Here is a 26174-nt window from a genome sequence, read left to right as displayed (position 1 = left end):
GTAAATTTTTTGAAAATTCTTTCTTTATTTTTTATTTATTATTTGCTCTTTCTTTTTGTTTGCATCATTTATAGTGTTTTTTATTTTTTTTTGCACTTTTCAAGCATTTTATTGCATTATTTATGTCATTTCTGGACTAGTTTATTTATTTACAAATATTTATTATTATTATTTGTTTATTGCTTAAACAAATATTTTTTCAGATTTTTAATTTTTATATTGCATGCATCAGCTTATATATGTATTGGATTTAAACATTTTTTACTTTTTAAATATATGCGTATGGGGAGCATCATTTTTCCTTGACAGATCATTTTAGGAACCTTTGTTCTAGATTGGTCGAACTTTTAAGTAAGTTTTTCAGACAAGCACACTTTTCAGTTTTAGAAAGAATATTATTTTTGAAACTTTTTTTAAACTTGCTATTTTTCTGTATTCTTATCAAATTTTTTAATAAGTTTTCGTAACTTGGTACAAATTTTCAACCCTATGTTTGCTAAGAATTTTTATCAAATCAAAAACATATTCAGGATAACTGTTATCCTTTTCTTAAACGGAGACTGCATTAATACATATATTTATTTTATATTCATTAAAAATTACAGAACGTGAAGAAAAAAGCGTTGATTTATTCCCCTTAAAAAGTGGTTAAATATTTTCTTTCTTGTAGAACTTTTGTGTTAAAATGAATTAAAGAATAAATAGAATAAAAAGAATAGACAATAAAAATGTTATATAATTTGCTTATTTGTAGAAATTTTGTACGAAAATCTTATCAAAACGTATCATTTATTACAGTTCTGTTTTATAAAGGATTAGATTTCAAAACTCTCCGAACAAAAATACATATATTTTTTAAAATGTCGTTGTTAATTGTATATATTATTACAAAAATGCATAAGGACATCAGAGATTCCATTTAAGATATTTTACGCTGTTCGAGTAATTCTCTTTAAAAACTTTCTTGATTCGAACAATTCTTGCACCACATTTTCGTCAGTAAGGGTGCTCAGGTCTCCTATGTTCCTATCATTAGTTGCTATTTTTCGCAATATGCGTCGAACAGTTTTTCCTGATCTCGTCTTTGGCAATGATGTTGCATGGTGAAAGTACTCTGGGCTTGCAAATGGACCAATTCGATGAACAACTGTAAAGGTTAAAAAATTATATTAAAGAATTTTCTATATTTCAGAAAATGCAACAAGTTTTTCTAGTAAGACAATAATAAGGCGCACAGTTAACTATTTTTTAACTTATTTAATATTTTTCGGGACAACAGTCTTAAAACGAGCAAATCAAAATTGTTGTACATTTTCCGTAAGTTAAAATACTTAAGAGTTCGAAATTTAATCCTTAAATGCATGTAGTTGCCATTTGGAAACATACTCATATTCAGTTATGTAAATCAGATCAAAACACAAGTTTTAGCTTACTGCATAGTGTAACCATTTGGATACATACTGTTTACGTATATAGTTTTGAAAATTTCAGTGTAATACTAACGGTTGTAACGGTCATTATTGTGAGTTGATGTGTAGGTTGTGGATATCATTTGTGTTTACGAAATTTTTGATTTTGTGTTCGTTGACATTTTGATGTATTCAAAGTTTTAAAATTGTTTGAACAAGTTTAATAAGATATGCATTATTAAATAAAATTATTATTACACATTTGCCTATCATATATATATATATATATATATATATATATATTTTGTAAAATGCAGCCATTAGGCAACAATAATATTTTTTCAAAAATTGGTATAAAAACTTAGTTTAGATTTTTTTAGTATGTTTCCTATTTTATTTGTTATCAATTCTAATATATTTTTCACTTAAAAAAATTTAAAAAAATCATGCATTTAAGGGTTAAGTAATAAACTCATTTTTAACCTGATGCGCAAGTGATTATTCTGTAACTTTCATATATGGTATACAGCCAGAGACAGGCCTTTTATTTCTAATACTAATAGTGTGAATGCTCATATAAATTATCAAATACACATGACATTAAAATGAACAGGAAAAATATTAAAATGTATATACAAATACTCTTCATATTACAAACTTTCGCAGGCACGAAAAAAATCTGTTCTCAAAGAATGGAATTTGTTCGGAATTGAACCAATGGACCAGAATGTGGTTGTCAATTAATCAATATATGTATATATATAGACGCTATATGCTCTCTCAGGAACTTAAAGATGTTGATGAAAAATCTGATATCACTTTACGGCATTTTTGGAAGGACTATAATATTTACAACTGTGCACGCAACATTCATAATAAATGGGGACATATCACAGATGTAAATATTAATAGCTTTTTGAAAAGTATGTGCTCTTGTCTTGTTTATAAAGATCAGGTCTTTAATCAAGATGATGAAAAGAAGAATGTCCTTGAGTTCTTGTGAGAATGTCTTTGTGAGTCCTTGTGAGGACATTAATGCGCAATTTACTCTAAACCTTCAGAAGAAGGATTTCGAACTGCTAGAGCAGGATTCCCAACCTTTTTTTCACATCGACTCCTTTTAAAATAATGAATTTTTTCATCGACGTCCTTACAACTTTCTCTATAACATACAGCCTACAACATAATCAAATACATATAAGTATGCATAAATAAAGATAACAGTTAGTCTAAGAATGTAAACAAAAGCTCTTAAAAACATGATTTATTAGATTTATGTTTTATTATTTTTAATTTTTCAATCATAAACAAGTTTTCAGAAACAAAAGTACAAGTTTTAATTGCACATAAGTCCAATTTTTATTAACGTGATTACTACGCTTGATATACTGATGCATTTTTCTAATACTTGGCATAATATTGGTTAAATTAATTCCTTTATCTTTAATCTTTAATTTAAAAAACATCTATTTTAAAAATATTCAACCTCTTTTTTTTCTATACATCTGGCTGCTTCTAGCCAATAATATTAGTTTGTTAATAATTTTTCTTTTGGGATATTTCTCTCGGATGACTTTCAGTTTCCAAAGCGTATGCATTTTGAATAAGACTTGTGCTTGAACATCTACCTTCAGTTCAATCAGATCTTCTTGCATCATAATATCAAGATCAAATATATTGTACGTCAGCAGTTGTATGACCCATGCTGGCACATTTAAATCTTTAGTGTCTTGGAAGCGAATATTAAAATCTTCTCTTAAATTTTGTAAGTTGTCTTGTATATAACGATACATTTTCTAAAGAAGCTCTGCGTTCTTCATATTTTTTTGGGTCATGTTTTCTTTCGTTCCTGTGTTTTTCTTTTTCATATTGCAGTTAATTGCATATATATATATGAATATCTTTTAAGAAATATCATTGATTTTTAAAATATATTAAATAATTTTTGTATATATTTCCCCTTTTATTTATTTTATATGATTTCTTCCTTTACTACATAATCTAGCTTCTAATATCAATCAATAAACAAATAGTTACAAATTTTATTAATATATTATTTGCAATTATTGTGATTTTGTTTAAGCCTATCAGTTGCCTGTGCATAGCCGACGTCTTGATCATCATTGACCCCCTTTAAAATTTCATCGAGCCCCGGGAAGAGTCAGTACCGACCTCGTTGGGAATCCATTTGCTAGACTCACACGGGGAAGTAATGGTTATCGAAGAGTAACAAAGAGAAGAGGAGGCCGAGTCTACGTCAACTGAAAAGTTCGAGACAAAGTTAATGATATTAGTATTTTTTATGTTTGGAGAAAACTTCAGGTTTTTATAAAATCGATAATCTAGCTCTGAGAGGCTTGCTAAATGAAAACCTGCCATGCACAATACCTTACATTACTATTAAAAAAACTGTTTAGACACTATTTTTTTTTAACTTTAGAGAGTTAGAACACTTTAGAGATTGGTGTTCCTGGTCCATTTGACATACCAACTCCTTTTGTCTCTCATACAGCCTCCTCATAACAAATGTCACCGTTACTTGTAAATAGTTTTCAGAGAGCGAATCATACTTTGACAACACCCCGCCCATGTAAGAATCTAAGCCTCATCCTCACCATATCCACACATGCCTCGAAATTTACAATCCAACGTACGTACTGAAACACCGTAAAGAAATGTTTTATTTCTTATGTATTGTATTTAAAATTTAAAATGTACTATTTATTTGCTTTAGTATTTTTAGTTACTTAATTGATATTATTTATACCTTTTATTCACGAAAATCTTTAGACGATATACGTAGCGTATTTAGTGATACTTTACGTACAACTTCATGGTACGAATGGTTGTTCAGAACGCAATTCCTTTGTGAGGTGGGAAGTGTCTGTATGCTGATTTTTGAAAATTTTTTATTTTTTTAAAACTCTTTCTTTTCTAATGTGAAAATGCGTTAAACGCGTTTTGGAATAGTGCTTATCCTAAGAACGTCGGGCAAGAAATGTCAGAATTGGCTATTTGCAAAGCCACATGCGTAAGTAATGCTGTGGCAACGTTATGTAAGGGGAAGCGAAAAATGGAAAGTCTACAATGCAGACGCTTCTAACATCCAAAAGTAAATCGTGATTTGAAAAATTAAAAATTTTAATGGGGTAGTACGTCTTTTATAAAAATAGAACTATATAATTGATTAGTTCATTCGGAAAATAAAACTTTATTAGAGTGCCGCGTCTTAGAAACACACACGTACGATTAATTTAATTATTTAGAACTTATATGGGATATTGTGCCTTTTATGAAAAATAGAAATAAAATATTTATCACACTGTTTGGAAAATTAAAATTTAAGTAGAATATTGCCACATTTGCAAAAAACTTGAAATAAAAGTAAATTATTTGAACAACTGGAACTTAAATGACATTGCCTGTTTTATAAAAAAATAGAATATACAAACAATTAAAAAGGCTCTAAATCTAGGAAAAGTTTAGAAGACTAATTAAATTTTTGTCGAAATTTTGAAAGACATTTTCATGACGTGAGACTTCTTCCTGACATTCAAATATTTTCAAAATCTTAAAAAAAAAAAAAAAAAAAAAAAAAAAAAAAAAAAAATTACGTTATAAACAACACCTCTTCAAGGTTTCTTTTCGAGAATCTCTGTTCTTTATGACATGACCGTATATTTGCTTCCAGCAAACTTCATATTTGACGTGAGCATAAAGTTGCCTGATTCAATATTTATATTTTCCACTTTTTACACATAACAGCTGATGTGTATGGGCAGGAAACATGTACTACATAAATTTTCTGAAGAGGATGGGGTGATATCAGGGGAATGTACATGTGTTTATTTTAAAATGCAATAGTAAAACGGTACTGACTATGTGAATAAAATTATATCTTCGTATATTTTTGCTGTAGTGAAACATATAAACAATAAGCGTTATATTTGTATGTTCCTTCTCAGTAAAATTAACATCTGCATTTTTAACATTTTAAATAATATTATTAAAGGCATTAATAAATAATAATAATAATAGTAAGTTATAACTCTTATTCAGCAATATAATAACTGTATACCTATAAGATAAACAATATGTCAAATGATTTTTAACTTTAAATTGTAATAATCTTTTAAATTTCCTTTCAAATTTCTGCATTTTTATCCTAAAAATAACAACATGGTTTTAATAAATTTCTCTGAACTGCGTCATTTTATAAATAATCCTTGTCATACGATTCTCATGTAATGCTCATGACGCATATGTACCTACATAAAGTAAAAAATCTTTTAGAAAATTATATAATGATAAATTTTGAAAAACAAAACTTAATTAACAAATAGAAACGAAGTGGAACAATAATTTCACTAACATTCATATTGTAATTAATGTATGCATTTCTTCTCAGCTTCTCTGTGAGATGTAAAAAATACAAACATTATCACGGAAAAACGGGTGCGCATTTTGCTTCTCTTTGAGCTGTTCATTTTATATTTAAGAAGAATAAAGAATAATTTTGTGAAGAATAAAGAAGTATTCAACCAGCCGTGATTGTTGCTACTTCTTTATGTACGAGTCCTATCATCATGCTATGCGTCACCAAATTACAATTTGTATTACATACATATATTTATTTGTACGCAATGAAAGGAGGAGTATTCGCTTTATAATACGGTGATATTATGGATCGGTGGAGGATTAAAGTTTTAATAAAAGCGTGCGGACCAACTATGTAGCAAACAGTAAACGAAAGAGGGAGCGCTTTCAACCCTTTCATTTACTATTTTTATTAACTATATTCATGGAGCATTTTACCATTGAATAAATAAATAAATAATAAGAAAACCCGATTATGGCTATCTGATAAAGTAAATCCTTATTATTTAATAAAATCAAAAGTCATTTCAAACTTACACGTGCATTTCATTTTGAGCCTAAAATGCTGAAAGTATTGAAAATGCATTTTAGAAATATTAAATTTCTTTCGGAGCTGGAAGTATGAAAATTCAGTTATGCTCTCGACAGAAAAGCACAGATCTTCCAATTGTTAGCTACTTACTTTACAAAAGCATGCACGGAGGAACGCAGTAATTTCTGACATCTTTCCCCAATTAAAGAGCGACTGGAGAGAGAACGAGATCTAGTCGATCAAAATCCAGGTGGTAACGAATTGTCGTCCACCGAATTTTATTCAGACGCCACTGCAGAGATCATTATTATTTTTTTTCCGGGGCTGCGGGTATCAGAAAAGAGATTTCCGACATTCGGAAAACGAATCTTTCTGTACTTATTTCGACGTTCAATCAGACACACCCCGGGGAGCGCGCACGTAGGGGTATGAAAATTCTTTATAGCGTTGCCGTTTGAAAAAGAATTTTACCGCTTGAATAAAATTAAATGTTACACACATACATATATACACAAAGATATTGAAGAGTACAAAGCTGTGTTACTGAAAAATTCCTTCATAAATGTTAGATTTTATTTGTGATGTAGACAAGAATATACAAAAAAGAAAAAGAAAGAGATTTATAATCTACATACTAAATGACATTATAAACTTTTATTTATTATTATTATGGTATAAAATAATAAAATAATATTCGTTGCATAATATTATTAAGAACTAAATATAATATTACTTTGAAAATAATTGACTTTGTTGCGCTGATGGTGAAAACGCTTTTAAATACGAAGATAAATAAAATATCTTAGGCGTTGTTGATTAGCAGTGACCAACTGAATATCGATCTTTGCAGGATGGGGGAATTAAGAACATTAAAAAATAACAAAAGGCTGTAATAATATTATTATCCTCTTTAAAATCCCTGGTTTAATATTAAAATACTCATCAACAGTAACTTGTTGAGGTCAAATTGTTCTACTTTGTCAGATAGTTTTATATTTGTTGTCATATTACTATAAATAAAAATTGTCAAAAGTTCATACCTTGTTGTCGTAATTCTTGAACCAATTTCTCATCAAACTGATATCCCTAAAATAATAATAATAAGAAGAATAAGAAAACATCTGAAACGTGATGCACACATCTGTAAAAAAATTAGTGAGAATAAGCTATAATGCGCTCATTTGCTTGTGTCATTTGATATCGTTCACGAAATGCTTTTCAATAGTTTGAATAAATATTTCTGCTTGCAGAAAAGTTTGTTATAAATGCGATTTAGATTTTGTAAATGATTTTTCTGCATAAAGCAGGAGCCACTATTTATCTTGCCCTATACTAGGCTTTCAAAGCATATTATTACGAAATGTCCACCGGCGGTAACATAGCTTCCCCGAAAAATGAGTTTAGGGTTGCCAAAAATAGAAAAAGGGAGAGCAGGGTTGCCAGATTTGGCGCGAAATCGCCCATTTGGCGACATAATTGGAGATATGCCATAGACGGCTGGAGAACATTCTAGAACGCATTCTTACCGGTTTGGCCCAGAATGTTCTCGAAGGCAAGCCCAAAGCGATAAAAACCCTGCCTCAGAAGCTGATGTACAGCTTAAGCAAAGTGTTCCAGTATTGCAGGAAAATAACTGCACAAACCAAGTGCGTGTCTTATAATACAAGCTGTACAGATACAAACTTGACTATCAGAATACTTGTTTGTAAAGAATTGGATTCCATTCAAAACTCTAATGCAAAATTTGGAACTAGTTCCCAGGAAATAAACGAAAATGATCATATACCAACTGCTAAAAATACCGTGATAATTTGTTACCCAATGGAAGAGAAATTTGTTATCTCTACGTTGAAAACCATAAAAATGTATAGCAGCTTGACGATATCATTTACCTAGTCTCACAAAGATCCAAGTGTGAAGAAAATCATGACAAATAAAAATGCGAAGTTTAAAATTTTGTTTAAATTAAATTAAAAATTTTGTTCAAAAAATAATTTTACTTTTTAAAATCTAGAATTAAAATTTTTGTACATAAAATTTAATTACTTTTAAATAGTACTGCAGTTTGGAAGTTCTCCTGAAAATAGCCCTGGGCACATCCTTTGTCCTTACACTAATCAGATTCTGTCTCCACACATTTATTCGGAGAAAAACGCTGATTAAAATTTTTGGCTCGGTTGTTCTTTTAAAAAATAAAGGGATACTGCTTTTAGCTGATGAGGCATATGTGGATAAATTGGAACACAAACATTCCTTTAAAGAAACTAATGGTTGTTTTCTTGATTGAAAACAATGAACATACAGCTTTATTTATGAATTTTATTTTTGCTTACACCAACAAAATTTTTCAAATATCATTTAAAATAAAGTATGTAATGAAGAAAATTATATATCATTACCGACTGCGAGGTATGAAAATCTTAATAAAGGGCTTGCACTTTTTTTTTATAAAAACAAAATATCAAAGTCTAATTAAATGGTTTACTTTTTACTGAAACAGAAACCAGAAATTATTGTGCGCGAATGAAAAATCATTAAAAAAAATCTTAAAAAAATAATCACAAAATATAAATGAGATTGCATAAAATAATGAATAAATTCAATTATGCTGTATAGTTTATGCTAGAAGCTACTATACACTATTTTCATCTTTATTCACGTCAGTTTATACACGAGGTCCTAAGGCCGAGTCATATTTTAGGCTATTTACAGTGCGTTTGAGTGAACTTTGATGAAACCAAATGAGATCCTCCTGAGGAAGAGACTACGCAACAACTAACATAAACATAAAAACAAAGGGCTCGTAAATTAGACCCGGATTTAACAAAGGGCATTTAAGAAAATTTTAGAGCTCTTCACTGGTGACACCAGATGCCATCATAATAGGTTGCTTCAGCTCCTGATAATGTACAACATTGAGACATTGCAGAGTTACTTTAAATTAGAAAATTTTAGAGCTCTTTACTGGTGACACCAGATGCCATCATAATAGGTTGCTTCAGCTCCTGATAATGTACAGCATTGAGACATTGCAGAGTTACTTTAAATTAAGATTCAAACTTACGTCTTTCAAAACAACAAAACAGTAGAGGCATTCTCCTTTGACAGGATGAGGGTGAGGAACTACGGCAGTTTCGGCTATGCATTTGTGCCCTACTAGAGCAGCTTCGACGTCCATAGTAGATAGCAGATGGCCTGATACGTTCAACATATCATCTACTCGCCCTGTTACCCAGTAAAACCCATCTTCATCTCTGCGACCACCTAGAAAATAAGCTCTTGTTATTTTTCTAAAAACTTAAGGAAAGAAAGATCATTATTGAGACTTCTTCTAATCTTTTACTTACATTTTCTACCTAAAATTTTAATCTTTCATCATAATATTCTTTTAGCATGGTGATTTTACTGACCTGCAGTGTTATCTGGACTAGAAAATTTTCATCCACATTACTGACAGTCAGTCTGAATTCTGCTAGTCTTTCGTGGAATATTTTTAGAAATTACCGAAGTTTTTAATGAAAATTTTGATTTTTGTTCTTCACTGTATTATTTCATAGCAATTTTATAATTTTTATTAGTCAGGAATTTTTACAATCTTATTATAAATTCATAAAAGAATCTTAAATTTGTATGAATTTATAACGTTTTTTAAATATTCATACTGCGTTAGTACAAAACTGCAGAGTTTAGCAGTTTGATATTCTTTCATGAATCGCGCTGTTTGAATCTCACAAGCTGTAATATTTTCTCTTGAACATTAAGACTTGTTCTTTTTACGAACTGAGTTGCAAACCAGATAGACAATGACTTACAGATTATTCTACCTAATTTTTCTTTCTTTCTTTTTTTTCTTTTTTTTCTTTTTCTTTTTTTTTTTTTTTTTTTGCTGTACATAGCAGCCCTCAGAGGGAGTCACTAAAACTTTTTTTGGACTAGAATACATCCAAACTAATGTAACCTTCCCATATTATTCTCTTTATGTAATTATTATTATAACGTAATTATAAATAATCTTCATTTCTACTTTTGTAATCGGATATCAGACATTATCAGAGAAGATTAGAAGAATCGTCTTAAAAAAAAATATGGGATATTCGAAAATGGGGCACATTTGTGCTATTTTTAAACCAAAGTGTGTTGATTTTTTTGTTTCACCAAGGTAACAATCTAGAAAAACAGATCACATATGCTTCTAGCATGCATTTACAAAGTTTGTGCGGATTGTAAAAATACTCATGGATTGAACGAAGTGGATCAACGTTTTGATTCCCATAAAACTGCAAGAGGAATTTTAACATTATCCTCAAACATTCATTTCTAGTATTTCTTCTTTTATAAAAGTTTGCTTAAAGCATTTTGATATTTAAACCAGTTTACTGAAATAGCAGTAAATAGGACAATTTAAACATGCAATGTTAAGGTATTCTAAGAATAGTCTACCTATCGAAACACGGAGTTAACATTCATTGAAATGAAATCTTCAAATTAGAGATTCTTAAGACACTGTTGAGGCTATGCGTGAGAATCGATAGAATAAAGAAATTGAAGCTGTAGTTTTGTTTCATATTTGTGGATTTAATACATTTTGGTACATGAAATTGTTTTACTGAAAAGAAAATAATAGCAAATAAAAGTGCAAATTGATAATGTACGGAGTTTCCTGCTTGAATAGGAGAAGGAAAAGCAAGTCATATGTGCAATTAACATATATGTGGTAAACAGAATAGCATATTATCCAGCTGAAAGCTTTAAAAAATTTTAGGCTATATTAAGTCAATTAATTTAACAAGAATTTAATTATAAATATGACAAAAATACATAAGGTAGTGATGAGAAAGTAACGCAGGATTTTAGTTCGCTATAATTAAAGTGCATAAAAGTATCGGAAATTTACTATTCTGCAACCGAAATTTTTAAGGATTTCTATAGTCTCGATACCATGCCCTTTCTTTTTTAGCTTTATTTAATTAAAGTTTCATTAATTTTATTCATAGATAAATAGTGTCTTATGATTATTATGATAAGCTGTGTGGTCATATCATGCTTCATAAGGTTCAGTTGCATGGAGCTCTGTAGAAGCAAGTCGAAAGACATTTTTATATATATTCAGGTCTTTATTAGTGAGTGTGAGTGTCGTAATTGGTTTAAAAAGCTCTAAAGTGAAAATATTGAGGATTAGTCTAGAACTGGGTAACCAAGAGAGGTGGCAGATTTTGATGGAGACAAATTCATATATTACAAGGAAAGAAATAATTCAGAGGATTAGCTGTGCGCAGTACACAGCAACAGATTACTTGAAATGTATAAGAAATTTTTTTTGAGTTGATATTTGGACTTTACATGCACTAACAGCTAAAAATCATTATAAATAAGTATCGGCTTGTATTTCTCTGTTCACAAAAAATACAGAACCTTCCTTAAGCGGTATTTGGATTGGAGATGGGAAAAGGTTTCTATTTGTTATTTATTTTAATATGCTAATGTTATTCAAAAATGACAGCAGTTAAGTCCAAAAGCAAAGGCAATTCTTATAGGAAAATCAGAACTATCCAAAGGAGGTCTTCTGTATTTACGAGGATATAGAAGGTATAGTTCATTTTAATATGTTAAAAAAAACTAGGTCATTAACGCAGACACCTATTGCCATCAATTAGATAACATTGTAGAGTCATTAGGTTAATTGGAAGCAGAAAAAATGAAAATATGCAACCGCCTTCGCCGGGAATCGAACCACGGACCTCTGGAATACCGGCCCAGCGTGCTACCGTTACACCACAAAGGCACGTTAGGGAAGTGGGAGAAATACCTTATAACATGACCATCAAACTTTAACCATCAAAATATCTCCTTGATCGCAAGGTCTGCTATGGTAACTCGATAGAAGTTTAATAAGGAGTTTATTAAACTTTAAATTTTTAGTTACCCATCTAAGAGTTTAGGTATTGTCTCTCTTCAGTTATTACCAGCTCAGGTCAGTGTAGCATGTTTTTGTTAGTAAAATTTTCTAAGTAAATAAAAGGCCGAAAATGTAATAAGTAGATATTTTGAAGGAAAACCAAAATCATTCTTTAATAAGGGGATTAAAATACTGCCTGACAGATAAGCAGAAATCATAGAAAACGATTAATTTTATATTAACATTTAATTCATATAACAATTTTTTTTTTAAATTTCAGTTTGTTTAACTAAATGGTCGATTATTTTTTTATCAAACTAACGCCTAGAAACTTAAACAGCATTTTATATCTGATGGACGGATTTCATCAATTTAATGTTTTGAAGAATTTTTTGAAAAATAATCTATTAAAAATATCTTACCGTCTCCTGTGAAGTAGTAACCAGGGAATCTTCTAAAATATGTGTTTTCAAATCTTTCGTGGTTTCCATAGACTGTTCTCATAATAGCAGGCCAAGGCCTTTTGATTGCCTGAAAGAAATGGGTACATATGAATTATTTTTGAATTATAAAGAGATTTTGTGTTGTGCAACCTTCTCAATGTAATAATATTTATATTTAATTAAGTACAAAATTCGAGTGAAGCAGTAAGTAGAAACTAAGCAATCATACATAATATATGCTTACAATCGGAAGCTAAATGTCTGTAACTGTACACAGCTGAAGGGAATTACTTTGCTTAAGGAGCATAAGATTTAATGGCACAGAAATATTCTAGTGAAAAATTTCGAATTCACTTTGCTCTGCTCCCATTGCCTTTCAATATAAGAATGATTTCTAACTTACAGTATTAAGTATATTTTGTTAGAAATGCTTACTTGAAAACCCACATTTTTAGCACAATAAATATGATGCAAAATATTATAGGTTATACAGAAAAGTTTACTATATTAATTTTATGACTAGAAAAATTTTGATAAATACTAAATACAGTAACTAAAAGCATAATTTCGCCTTTTATTTTTGTAAAACTAACTTAAAGATTTACGTTAATGTATTTAACCGAAGCATTATTTTCCGATACGCAAGCACAATGCGTATTACAATTATTATATTTGTAATCATCAAGACACTAATGAAATAAAATTAGAGATAATTGAATAATTTGGTTTTTAAATTATTCTCAAAAATACAATATCGTATTTATTTGGTAGCCATGAAGAAATGACTTAACTAGTACCGACAACTTAGAAAAAAAGCTTGACTTGCTCGAACTTCGAAATGAACTGATTTGAATGTTTATAAAGTAGTGAGTAGATGTTTATAAAGTAGTGAGTAGTATTATAAAGTAGTGAGTAGCTGAAATGACTTTATATTAATTCCCATTCAGTTAATTGTATTTTTCAATAATTTATTAAAAATAGTTTTAGGTACAGCTGTAATCTATATTACATGTAAAATAATTTATTGATTTATTCGTCCAAATGAACGGATATTTTATCTAGTGTTAACCACGCTGAATTTCTGTGAAATTAGTAAGTTTTTAAATATTAGCTGTCTCAAATCTGGATAATCTTAAGAGCATTTAACAATTCGGTCTTTTTCAAAATCAGCTTTTAGTAAAAATTTACTGTCTGGCAGTTTAAAAATTAGTCCGAAAATTTTAAAAATATGCAAGTCATTTTTACTTCCTTGTACGAAGTAAAAATTAAGTATTGTAATCGAGAAAAGTTTCAGGCAGCATATTTCAACGAAAATATCCATTTTGACCGCTATCGAATGCAATTTAGCGATGTTTTTGCGTGATATCTGTACGTAAGGACAGAATAAAAGACTCGTTTCCTCCAAAAAAATTATAAAAATGCTTTCAAATTAATTCTGAAGAGAATTTTTCGTGGCGTCTGTACGAACGAATGTACGTACGTGCGTAGGTAAGTACGTACGTACGTATCTAGCATAACTCAAAAACAAGTATCCTCAGAACGTCGAAATTTTGTATATAGGACTGCTATAACATGTAGACGTGCAAATCGTATTTTGGTTGCAATCGGTCGCACCAAACGTATATAAATATATTTATATATATATCCACTCTGTTACCCGGCTCAGTGATCTCAGTTTCTTTACTCTTATATGTTTGCAAATTGTACATTTTCTGCTTTAAAAATTATTGTATTATGTTGTTTTTATCTTCCGGTTAAGGTTTATATGCCTTTAGTAAATTTATATGCAATATTTTTAGAATTATCAACAATTTTAAAGTTGTCTAAGTGCCGCTAAGCCTTTTTTTTATGGCGGCCATTGATGTTTACATTTGAAACAGGAGACTAGTGGATTTGTTGCCAATCTTGAGAAACTTAGCTTCGCAACAACAAAGATAACGCATTCATTTATTATTGCCAATTAAATCATGCTTAATTCTTTCTGTAATTTTTTCGAGGAAATAAGTGTTTAAGATTTACTTCGTAATTTTTAATATAGATATTTTGAGTTTTTATGTATTTTTGCCTTCTCGCGAAGTGAGAACTGAATTAATTAAATGAGAAATACTCAATGGTCTGTGAAAAAACTGTTTCTTTTTGTTTTGTTTGTTTAATTTCTTTTATACATCATTCTAGCTTTAAGTTCAATAAGTTTAAATGAAATGCAAGAAAAAATGCGTATAATTTAATATTCCGTACAAGGAAGTCATGTGGTGTACACATCATATTTTTTAAATTGTAGGCTTAAATGTTTTATTGAAAGAAGATATAACGACAAGACATCATAATGTGCAAATTTATCAGTTATACTTTATATTGCATTTTGCTTCTCATAGATTTAGTGCATATTCTAGTCAACATACCAAATACGCTTATATAAATCATTAAAATAAATTTAAGGTACATAATTGTAAAATTATTACCAAATATCCTTTACCCGGACCTTCGATTTCTTCTCCATCTTCATCCAAAATAGCAGGTTCAACACCAAAGAAAGGAAGAGACTGTTTTTCAATAAAATAAAAAATAATTATTTCTTAAACTTTTATTCATGCATTAAATCAAACGTCCTGAGTTCTAAAAAACTTTTCAGTATTCTTGATCTATTGAATAAATGGCACAGAATATGATAAGTTTCGTTTTTAGTCACAAAATACAAATTTTTCAGTAAAAACGACATGGAAACACCGATTTGTATTTTTATATATTTCTAGCTTTTTAACTCCGTGATTTTAAATTTAAACAGCACTACATTTTTATTATTAAAAGCATGTTTGAGTCAGAACATGATTTAAAGATTTGTAAATGACTATTGATGTTATCATTGAACTGAGGAATCGTCTTAATTCAAATTTTAATATCTTACATATTCTAAAATTTCTTTTTATGTCTGCGAAAAGAAATTTAAGTATATTATTTTAAGCATACACAGCAAAGATATTATATTAAAAAATTCTTTAGTACAGAATAAATTTAGATAGGTTTTATATGCTTTGGGCCGCACCGGTGAAAGCAAATCGTGAGACAAAGTGTAGTGTGAAATCAAGTTTGAAATGGGTATTATTATATATAATATTAAAATTTTTTATTGGTGTAATAAAGAAATTTAAATACCTAATTTTCTTCTTAATAATAATTGGTGGTCTACGAGTTTCTCCTACATGTTGCTAACTATTATTTGTTAATTATTACAAATTCCAAAGAATAATAGAAAGCTGTAATTTTAACCAACTAGTTATGGAAATAGGAAGGCAAACTGAATCATAAGACCTATCTTTTTGTGTGGAAACAGTATCACGAATATGACACTGAAGTATATTAAGGTAGTTTTTTTCTGCCAATACTATTTTTTAATTCTGCTTTTTGATCATTTAATCATCAGAATAGTGGAAAAAGGTATTAAAGAGAGATTAAAAAATTTATCGAAGTCATGAAGAGTCTGAAGACAAATACTGTATCGAAGGAAAAAAATCTTGGACGCTCTAAATCTCTAGATATGTCTTAGCAGAAATCATGACTAAAGAACGATATATCTTTTTAGCCCAGAAGGGCTGTTAAAGTCCCAGTTTTTAGCCCAGAAGTGCTGGAAGTCTCGAAACGGCATTTTGCGTCGAATTGCTTTAAATGTCTGAATTACTTTTCAAATTTTTGCCACCAAATATTATTGCCCTGTATTATATTTAAAGAAATTAAGTAATGAAGAATCTGTATGAATGAATGTAGGTTGGCCGCTCAGACGTTATAGCGGTTAAGGGAGTCTGACTGCGATACCGAAGAGCCCGAGTTCGAATCCCGGAGAAGGCATGGATGTAAAATTATCTGTCCCTTCATAGAAGGTAATGGTGGCCGCTATTAGATGCCTCCACAATAAAATGGCCACCACTTCTGGCCTTAGGAGTGGCCAATGCCGTTATAGGCAAGTGCACGCCATCAGGAAAAAAGTATGTAGGGTTCTGGCATTGTGAAAGAACAACGATACCTACAGCCATCAAATTTCTAATAACCTAGTCCACCCGAATATGGGCACCTGAAAGCCCGAATCTCGAATTTAGAATTTGTTTTATTATCTATTTCATATTTTTTAAAATTTAACGAATTTTTGATTACGACACTTAACGATTTGAAAGCGAGCAGTGGCAACATACTGTACGGAATAAAATAATTTTATCTCCAGCGCGAGAGACTGTGCATCGGAAATTCTAAAGATATGCTATTTTTAAATATTTTTAGCCCAATGTGGTGTAAGCCCAAATGCTCTCGAAACATATATGTGTCTCTAAGTGAAAAAAAAGCCTGCTGGGCGTAATATAAAATCTGAAAGCTTTCAGATTTTTTTTAAAGGAAGTTTTCTAGAGGAACTGACATTTCCTGACATCCTGGACAAGGACGTATATTTTTGCTAATATGAATAACGGGTAGCCAATGAATTTATAAGTTTTCATTTAAATGACTAATTAATTTTACGTTAATTATTTTTTATCTTTTCTGTTTTCCCTCTTCCTTTAATTCAGCAATCTATAAGACCCTTGCCGTCTCGAATGAGCTGTGCATTTGAATTGCTACTGCAGTATTGAAAAATGGTTAATGGAATTTCGGTAGAGACTAGTTTAGTTGTGACGATAATAATTCACTGGAAGAAGATCTAAATTCGGATTCAGTTGAAGCCAAGTCTTTAAACTAATTAAAGGCTAAATTTGCTTCTCGTTAATGATGAAAAATAGTACTTATAATTCCAAAGAATATGAAATTACATATAAAAAATAAGGAAGGTCTCCAATCAGTATGCAATAAAAGATTTGCTTCAAAAAATGTTTCAAGATATTGTAGATAAATTCTTTTTTTTTTTTTTTTTTTTTTTGTAGCACAACGCTTAGTATTTCATAAATATAATAGCATTAGCAATCAAGCTGGTAAATAATGACTTAAAATATATAGTTATCATTTGTTTGTAATTATTATTTCAACAAGTTACCACTGTGATTACACGTGCCCAACAACTTCTGCATTTAAAGGTAAAAAAGATTTGATTAACAACTAACTTACCGCACAACCGGGCTTCAAAGCTGTGCAGAAAGGTATTGGAGTCAGCAAGTGACCACCCTGTCAAAGAAAAATGTTTAAATTTCATTTATCAGTTTCTTTCAGATACATTCTTTTATAAGAGAAGGGTCATGAATTATAAAGAATTTCTCTTATTTAAGCGATTGGGAAAAAAATCTATTTTTATTTTTTTACATAATTTTCCAAGTAAATATTTTTGCCTTATTACGAAATGTAATTGCCCATAATGAACAATAACAGTATAATAAAAATTAATGCTTTGTGAGTAACTAAATTGCAATTGAAAATGATCTAATAACGTACAATAAAATAAAAATTATAATTAACACATATAGCTAAAGTAAAATAAGAAATGATTTAGTAAAATACCATGATACAATGAAATTAACAGTTAATTAGTAATTATAATCAGATTAGAAATGCTCTAATACTTAAAATTAGGAGTTCCTAACATTTTTCTATCTGACGATTGCTAAATGTGAAACATTTTCCTTTCAGGCTATCTTTAGAAAATAAGTTACAGTATTATTGTTCCTATGAAATGAATCATAATTCCTTACGTATAAGAGTTTTAGTAATTGGTTGACAAAGGGTCATTATTTTCCGAGTGTCAACATATTTTTTGTCCACGAAGCGTCAATATGTCTAGGCTTTCTACTCGTATGTATCATCTACTGATGGCTGACTTTCAGAATGACGGGTGTACATACATGAACAAAGATATTATAATCTGTATGTACATATGTAAATATTACATTATATGCTGTATGTTGGCTTTGTGTGCGAATGGTTATAGTCACTGCCGTAGAGAGAGGAAGTGGAGGGAGAGAGCCGGTACCAATTACCCCGATTCTCTTAAAGGGTCCACGCCGGCCCCTTCTTTTTTAAAATAGTATTTCAAAAATAAAGTTCACAAATTAAAATAATTAACCAAACAAAATAAAAGTAGAAAAATTATTTTCTTAAAACATTTTTTGCATTGTAAAATTAATTTTTATAATGAAATATATGCAACTATGAATCTTTTAGTAGCCGGTTTTCATTTATTATTCCAATTATTTGTTAAAATTTACTTTTTTAATTAAAAAAATATGCATTACCTTCTAATAAAGCGACTACTGATCAAGCTGATTTTCTTAATAAGGCTGGCGCTAGGATTTTATGAACATTCTTGCGAACACTCTCAAGATAAAATTCCAGATTCCATTTCTGACTTTAATTCTTAACCACATCTTATCAATATGTTTTAGGTTATATCGACCAAATTAAAAGAGCGTTAAAAGTTTCTCATCAAGAAACACGAATCTTATGCCAGAAAAGAAATAAACAAATCTTCGATAAATAATCATATTTGGAAATTTAACCAAAATTTTGAATTTTTTAAATCTGCAAAAACTATCCAAAACAGCTTCTTCAGTTGATGAACTGGATTTCCTTGAAGCTTTTCGCATTCATAAAAATTTTCCTACTTTAATTAAGTTAGAAGCTCTAGGAAAGATTTTGCATCTTCAAGATGAACAATTTATCAGAATCTATATAAAGCCTATAATTGTTTGTGCTGGAAATGGCAAAATAATAAAATAATAATAAAGTGTAATAAAAGTCTGGTATGGACACAATACCATTTCCTTGCGAGGTCTATTAAATAATACAGATTTTTTGCTGCATATCATTTAAACTTATATCCTAGAATTTCATTAGAGATATATTTCTCATTCAATTAATTCAGTTCTCACTTCGCGGCAAGGCAAAAATACGCAAAATCTCAAAACATCTTCATTCAAAATTGTAAGATATAGAAAAACATAAAGCACCAAATACAGTCAAAAACAGTTAAAAAATTGCTGTTAAAATTAGAGTTTCTATGCAAAAACAAGTAATTCGGGCAGCGAACAAGAAGGCAGAATTTCGGTGCACAAAACGGAAAGTTTACTTTTGGTCCCACTCGGCAAAAAGACACTGAAGATGCAGAAACGAACTCAATTCACTAATCTACTAAGAGTTTCAAATGTAAACAAATGTAGACTTCGTTAGACTTAGTAGCTCTTAAACAGCTTGTTGATAATTCTACAGCTATTGCATGCAGATTAACTAAATGCATAAAAACTTTAACAGGAACATAAGAACAGCATAATTCAATTACTTTTAAAGCAAAAAATGTTCACCGAGCCGGGTACATATATATATATATATATATACGTATACATATATCAATTACAGAGTGGGTTTTGGGAAAAATAATCCTTTAATTTGTTCGTACGTACAGATGTCACGCACAAACATCGCTGAAATGGTTTCGAGAGCGGTCAATATGGATATTTTCGTTGAAATATGATACCCGAAATTTTTCACGATTACAATACTTCCTTTACTCTTCGTATAAGGAAGTAAAAAGTGTTGGGTGATGGGATAACGATACTGCAAGATTATGCACGTCAAATATTACTGCCTGCCAGATCTCAACGATTAACGAGCTCATTCACAACATTGATCAGTTCCTCTTACTGTGACGAATTATTGCTTTGTTATTTCGTATTTGCATTACTGAAGAAATGCATACTTAAAATACTCTTTGAAGAAGACGATCGTGTCGTATAATCGCGTACAAAGAAAAGGAAACATATTTGTGATTCTCACGTCAATGAGGAATTCGATGTCAAGGAGGAAAGTGTCTTGTTCAAATCGCTTAAATAACTTGAATGCGTAAGTTAGTTTAAGAGGATAGCTGCAGATTCGGTGCATTTTGGGAACTTTAATGTGATGTATCTCATATGTTCTCATGTTTTGCAAATCGATATTGCGTTATTAATGAATTTTGCGATGTACTGAAATTTTAACTCATATTTCTATGAGTCAAGGTGCAGGAGCATCTTTTTCAAGGTCACGAATCTAGTAGTACTTTTAGCACTTTTAAACCTTTTTATTAATAAGGTAATTACAATCCTAATGAAAAAAACATTATTGTAATTAAATAACTACTTTGTACAGTTAAAGAAAAACATTCTTTAAATAAATGATTTGGACATTTAAATAAAATCTAATTAAAAAAGTAATCCGCGGTCCAATACTCTCCAAAAATAAGAAAATTTATAATTTTTTACCTACTGCTAATCACTTAACTATGGAGGAATTAAAAGCATATATCTTTTGTGGGTTTTATGGTACAGCGAAGCAATGAATTCAGGTATCCTGTGCTCGAAACTAGAAGAGGACACTGGTAATTTTTCAGGACTCCTAACCAGATCTAATGCCTCTGCGAACTTTTATGCTAAAGGAAATTATATTCACTTTATTTTATCCTCAATGTATAGTATTTAGACAATTTAATGATCATTCTTCTAGATCAATTTCGAGAAATCAAGTACGCTGAAATCACCTTATATCTAAGGCCATCTTGAACTCAGTTTAATATAATACTTACTAGTAATAATATCTTTCTTAATTTATTAATTAGTAATTTATTCATTTATATTATATAATAAATTCATTTATGTGATTCAACATTGCTGGCTATTAAAATTAGTTATATGACGAAGGGCGTGCACAACGAATCTGAAATTTGAATGAAAGGTAGAAAATTCTAGGACATGTAAGTAATTATCATTTCATGGTATGCGCTCATTACAGACAAAAGTAATGACATTTATAGCATAAATTGTATATAAAAAGCAGAGTGAAACGTCGATTTTTCCTTCCAAAATTGCATTCGCTGTTTGTGTTTTATGTTGCTGATCATGCTCTGCATGATGTAAGAAAAAGAAACACATAAATAAAACGACTTAAGAGGTGATTTCGTAAGAATCGCAGCCTATAGAATCTGCGGATTATCGCAATGAGCAGTTACTGCTCCCTTTTGTAGAGATTAAAAATCTTTTATAAGAATTTGCAATCAGTGGACGCAGGTGGGCCACACAGAGCGATATGCGGAAGTAATTTAAGTGCAAGTTGTTTGTTTAGTTATTTAGATAGGGCAAAGCGAACGAGGTTTATTTTCTCAAGGGGAGGGATGCCTTTGTAGAGAACCTTTTCATGGAAACTGGTTCGTATACGCTGATAACGTAAAAGCGCGTTGGACAGCTACGTTTCGAGCGTACTCGTGTGGACGGGCCTTTACGCGCGAAAAAAGTGACGAAGGCCGAAATTTGAGCTCGGGTCCAGAAAGCAATGCCCCGCAATCCCACCGGCCGGCCGCTAATGGGCCATAGTTAATACATTGTTCATGATATTTATATAAGTGTAACGAAAATTTATCGTTTATTGTTTATCAATTATTAAACACGTTTTAAAGTTTTCATATTTTTTTTTAATGGAAACGCCAGGCAGAAATATATAGCTGTGTATTGTAGAAATACAGCTGTGTAGATTTGAAACGTAAATGTAATTCAGTAAATTATTCGGGTTTAAATAAATACCTTCTACATCGCATTTTTTTGCAGAGCTGTTTCCCGATTTTCCAAAATTTCAAAATGCTGATACTCAAGTCCGCAAATGTTTGATTCTCGGAGTGAAAATATAAAATAATAAGCAAATAGATATATACGAAATTTTAATTTGTATTTTTTACCCATTTATAAATTTCATGCATATTTATTCATGTTATATTTATTATTTTTTGTTGACAACGTATTTTGTTTCAGTCACATATACTGTAAGGATCTTAAGTTTTACTAACGTTTATTTTATTTTAAATCTTTACTATCACTTCTTATTTTCTACTTCCGGCCAGAATTAAAAGCGTTAACTTATTTATGCAAAATTTGTCTGGCGAACGCCAAGTACTTAAGTTGTGGCTTTTTGCCAAGCGAGAGAGAGGAAGGAGTTAGTCGAAGCAGGCCGTTTACCTTAGAAATTTTACTCAGTTGCTAGTTGCCTTCCAGGCCAGAGGTTTAATCCTCGTGATAATTTTAAACGTATTGTAGTGTTAACAGTTCTCTGTACTACATACGGCTTCCTGTTAATATAAGGCCAATCTTCCATGTTTATTATTCCAAATTTAAGTTAGAGTTTAGTTATATTTTTATATTCTTAGGTTCAGACCACAAGTAGTTGGTCTCTGTATTCCGAAGTACGGAGATTATTGTAAAGAGTGAAAAATAAAGGGTTTTGTATACCCTTCCTGTGTATCCTGTCTACTTCCCACATTTATTGAACATAGCTTTAGTAAGCACCCTGTTCCGAGTCAGGTCCTTGCATGTTCCCAAAGAAAGTAAGGCGGAACATAGAACCTGATAGTGGCGCCCAACGAAGAAGAATAACCATGGCCGAGTTTCAAGAAGAACCTGTGCTGCCTGCAGAAGCGGCTCAGAATCCAGAAATGCCAGCTGCCGCCCTGGAAGGATTTGGTTACATCGTCCAGACCATGCGCGCTTCGATGAAACCAGAAGCAACATTTAATGGAAACTCACCGGTAACTAGTTTTTTGGAAAAATTGGATGACCACTTCATGCTCTACCCCGTGCACGAGTTTCAAAACGTTACCTTAGCTACCAGCGCTTTGAGGGGCCAAGCGCTTAACTGATTCAAATGTATAGGCAGAAGTCTCTTGGGTCAAGCAAGAAGTCCCACCTATACTTACGAAAATTTCAAGACTGCCCTAGTAAAAGCCTTCCCTGTCGTAAGGGATCGTGCGAAATTAGAAACGGAACTTTTCAGCATATATCAGCAAAGAATCGAAAATCTCTCAAGCTTTATTTTAAGAAAAATTCACGTCTTCAAACTTTTGCATGGAAACCGTTCGGATCCTGAGATAATTCAAGTGATTTTGCCGAGGTTACTTCCCCAAGTGCAAAACTTTATTGAATTAAGAAATCCGACTACACTGGAAAAGTTATTTGAGCTAGCAATCCAGTTTGAAAGTAGAAGAACGGCGGACATTGAAAGAAGACGCCAATATCAACAACGAAACCAATTTGGCGCGCCAAGACCACAGCAAAGTCAAGCACACGGCTACGGAAGCAAAGCAAATCAGTGGGCAAGGAAACCCGAGCATTCAAAAACAGCCGGCGAACGTCGACAGTTCAATAGCAATCCAGAAAAAAAAGTCTCAAGGCCAGTGGAAAAAGAAGGAAAGCATGGAAATGAAAAATGATTTAAACTAAAACGGATTTCTGCTGACGGGAGGGTGTGGAAATCCGAAGGCCAAGAAAACCCCCCTTCCTTCAAGTTAAATACAGTAATGGTGAAGAATTTGACTCTTCCGAAGATTGAAGTGTTGGTGAATAATATCCCAGCCACCGCACTCCTGGATACAGGCGCGCAGTGTTCCTGTGTGGCAGAAGATTTTTTAGGAAGTATTTTCGTAAATATCGCATATATAATTCGGATAATACGATAGTGTTAGCTGCGCAAGGAGAAAGATGTAACTGCATAGTTCTTTCAGAGGCACAAGGAACGCTGGATTTTATTGAAGCGGCCCTTAAGCTGACAATGAAACCAGTTCGTGAAGAAAAGGCTGAACCGCCGATGTTAAACCTTGACCACCTGCCTAATGAAGAGCAACGAAAAATCCGACAAGTGGTAAGTGAATTTGCTTCGCTATTTAGTGATATTCCAGGATTTACTCAGGTTACTAACCATAGTATTGACACCGGTGATTCAATGCCAGTTCGCCACAAAGCATACCGGTATGATAAGAATAAGGAAAAAATTATAGAATGGCATATCACCGATATGCTACGTAAAAAGATCATAACGCCCATCTCAAGTAGTTATGCTAGCCCGGTGGTTTTATGTAAGAAAAATAATGACTATCCTTTGACACATCCAAAAAGGTGGAGATTCGCAATTGACTACCGTAAATTAAACTCCATAACTAAATATCTGGTATATCCGTTACCTATTATTGAAGAAATTCTAAGGAACATAACATCCACCAAATATATGACGACTTTAGACTTAACGACTGGTTATTTTCAAATAGGGGTTAGGCCTGAGGACGTGCCTAAGACTGCTTTTATAACCAAGTCTGGCACTTATGCATTTTTGCGTATGCCGTTTGGCCTTTCAGGGGCACCGGCAACATTTCAGCGATGTATGGACATTGTGTTAAGGCCTGTTCTTGGAAAGTCCACATTTATCTATTTAGACGATATCATTATTACTAGTGATAATCTCGACCAACATGTACAGGATTTAAGACAGGTGTTTTCTTTATTAAATGAGGCCGGTCTAAAAGTTAATGTCGAAAAGTGCAAATTTGCAGCCCCTGAATTAAAATATTTAGGTTACAAAATATCTCAGAAAGGAATCGAGACAGACGAATCAAAAATAATCGCTGTACAAAAGTATCCGACTCCAAACACGGTGAAGAAGCTCTCTTCTTTTCTAGGACTGTTCATATTATAGGTCCTTTATAAAAGATTTTGCAGCTATTGCTGAACCATTGTTAAAATTAAAAAGGAAAAAGGCAAGAATCTCGTGGACGGCCGAAGCCACTAGTGCTTTCGAAAAATTAAAACAAGCATTAACGCAAGCCCCTGTGTTGAAGTTTCCTGAAAAGGATGAGAATTTAGAAATTTCAGCGGATGCTTTGGATTATGCGGTAGAAGCGGTACTTTCGAAAAATCAGCAGCCCGTGGCATTTTTTAGCCGAACTTTAAATCAAACACAAAGAAACTATTCCGCGACCGAGAGAGAGGCACTTGCAGTTCTGTTAGCAGTGCAAAAGTTCTGAGTCTATTTTGGAAAGGCGCCAATAACAGTGTACTCTGATCATGCGGCGGTAACTAGATTGTACTCAGGGAAAAACTTATCCCCAAGGTTAATAAGATGGGCACTCAAGCTACAAGAATATAATCTGGTAATCAAGCATACCCCCGGAAAGGAAAATATCGAAGCAGATGTCCTATCCAGAATTAAAATAGATGAAGAAGGTAATACTGTAAAGTTGGCAATGCTCACACCATATACAATAAATTCCCGAGAAACTGTAATAACCGAACTGGGTAAGGATCCTGAGTTTGGAAGCATTTATGAGTATTTAAAGGATCCTGAAAATTTTAGCCACCAAGATATTGTGGCGATAAGAAATAGGGCGGCCCATTACGAACTAATAGATGGTCTATTATTTTATACAAAAACTACGAATTCCAACAACGAATTTCGACCTGTTATCCCAGCTAGTCTTAGATTAAATATCCTGCAGGAGTTGCATGACAGCCCTTTAGCTTCTCATGCTGGTATTCGAAAAACTATACAACGCGTACGCGAGGCAGTCTATTTTCCTGAACTGCAAAAGTTAACAAGGGCGTATGTCCAGTCCTGCCCAACATGTCAAGCAGTTAATTATATTAATTTCCGCCCGGCCGTGTTTCTAAATAGTATTAAATCTGAATTTCCAAATGAAATAATTGGCATCGATTTATTGGGCCCTTTCCCAAAAAGTCAGTTAAATAAAAGTCGCTATCTCCTTGTTATGG

At 31.5% G+C, this 26174-nt stretch overlaps 1 protein-coding gene across 1 annotated transcript in view; it reads right to left on the bottom strand.

Annotated features, from left to right (window-relative positions):
* Positions 1 to 770: 770 nt before the first annotated feature.
* LOC118195810 (acetyl-coenzyme A synthetase, cytoplasmic-like) overlaps positions 771 to 26174 on the bottom strand; it is a 105354-nt gene continuing 79950 nt past the window's right edge. The window contains exons 11-16 of the mRNA XM_035367143.2: positions 17740 to 17796; positions 15120 to 15200; positions 12637 to 12745; positions 9383 to 9582; positions 7359 to 7404; positions 771 to 1147 (exon numbers count right to left, since the gene is read on the bottom strand). Of these exons, the coding sequence (XP_035223034.1) occupies positions 930 to 1147; positions 7359 to 7404; positions 9383 to 9582; positions 12637 to 12745; positions 15120 to 15200; positions 17740 to 17796 (711 nt within the window). The 3' untranslated portion in view covers positions 771 to 929. The remainder of the gene's footprint in view (positions 1148 to 7358; positions 7405 to 9382; positions 9583 to 12636; positions 12746 to 15119; positions 15201 to 17739; positions 17797 to 26174) is intronic.

This window comes from Stegodyphus dumicola, chromosome 8, assembly GCF_044657685.1.
Source record: "Stegodyphus dumicola isolate Sdum_Otavi_A_Nest chromosome 8, ASM4465768v1".
Taxonomy (NCBI): Eukaryota; Metazoa; Arthropoda; class Arachnida; order Araneae; family Eresidae; genus Stegodyphus; species Stegodyphus dumicola.
The sequence above is the reverse complement of the archived record's forward strand: the minus strand, read 5'-3'. Positions and strand labels throughout refer to the sequence as shown.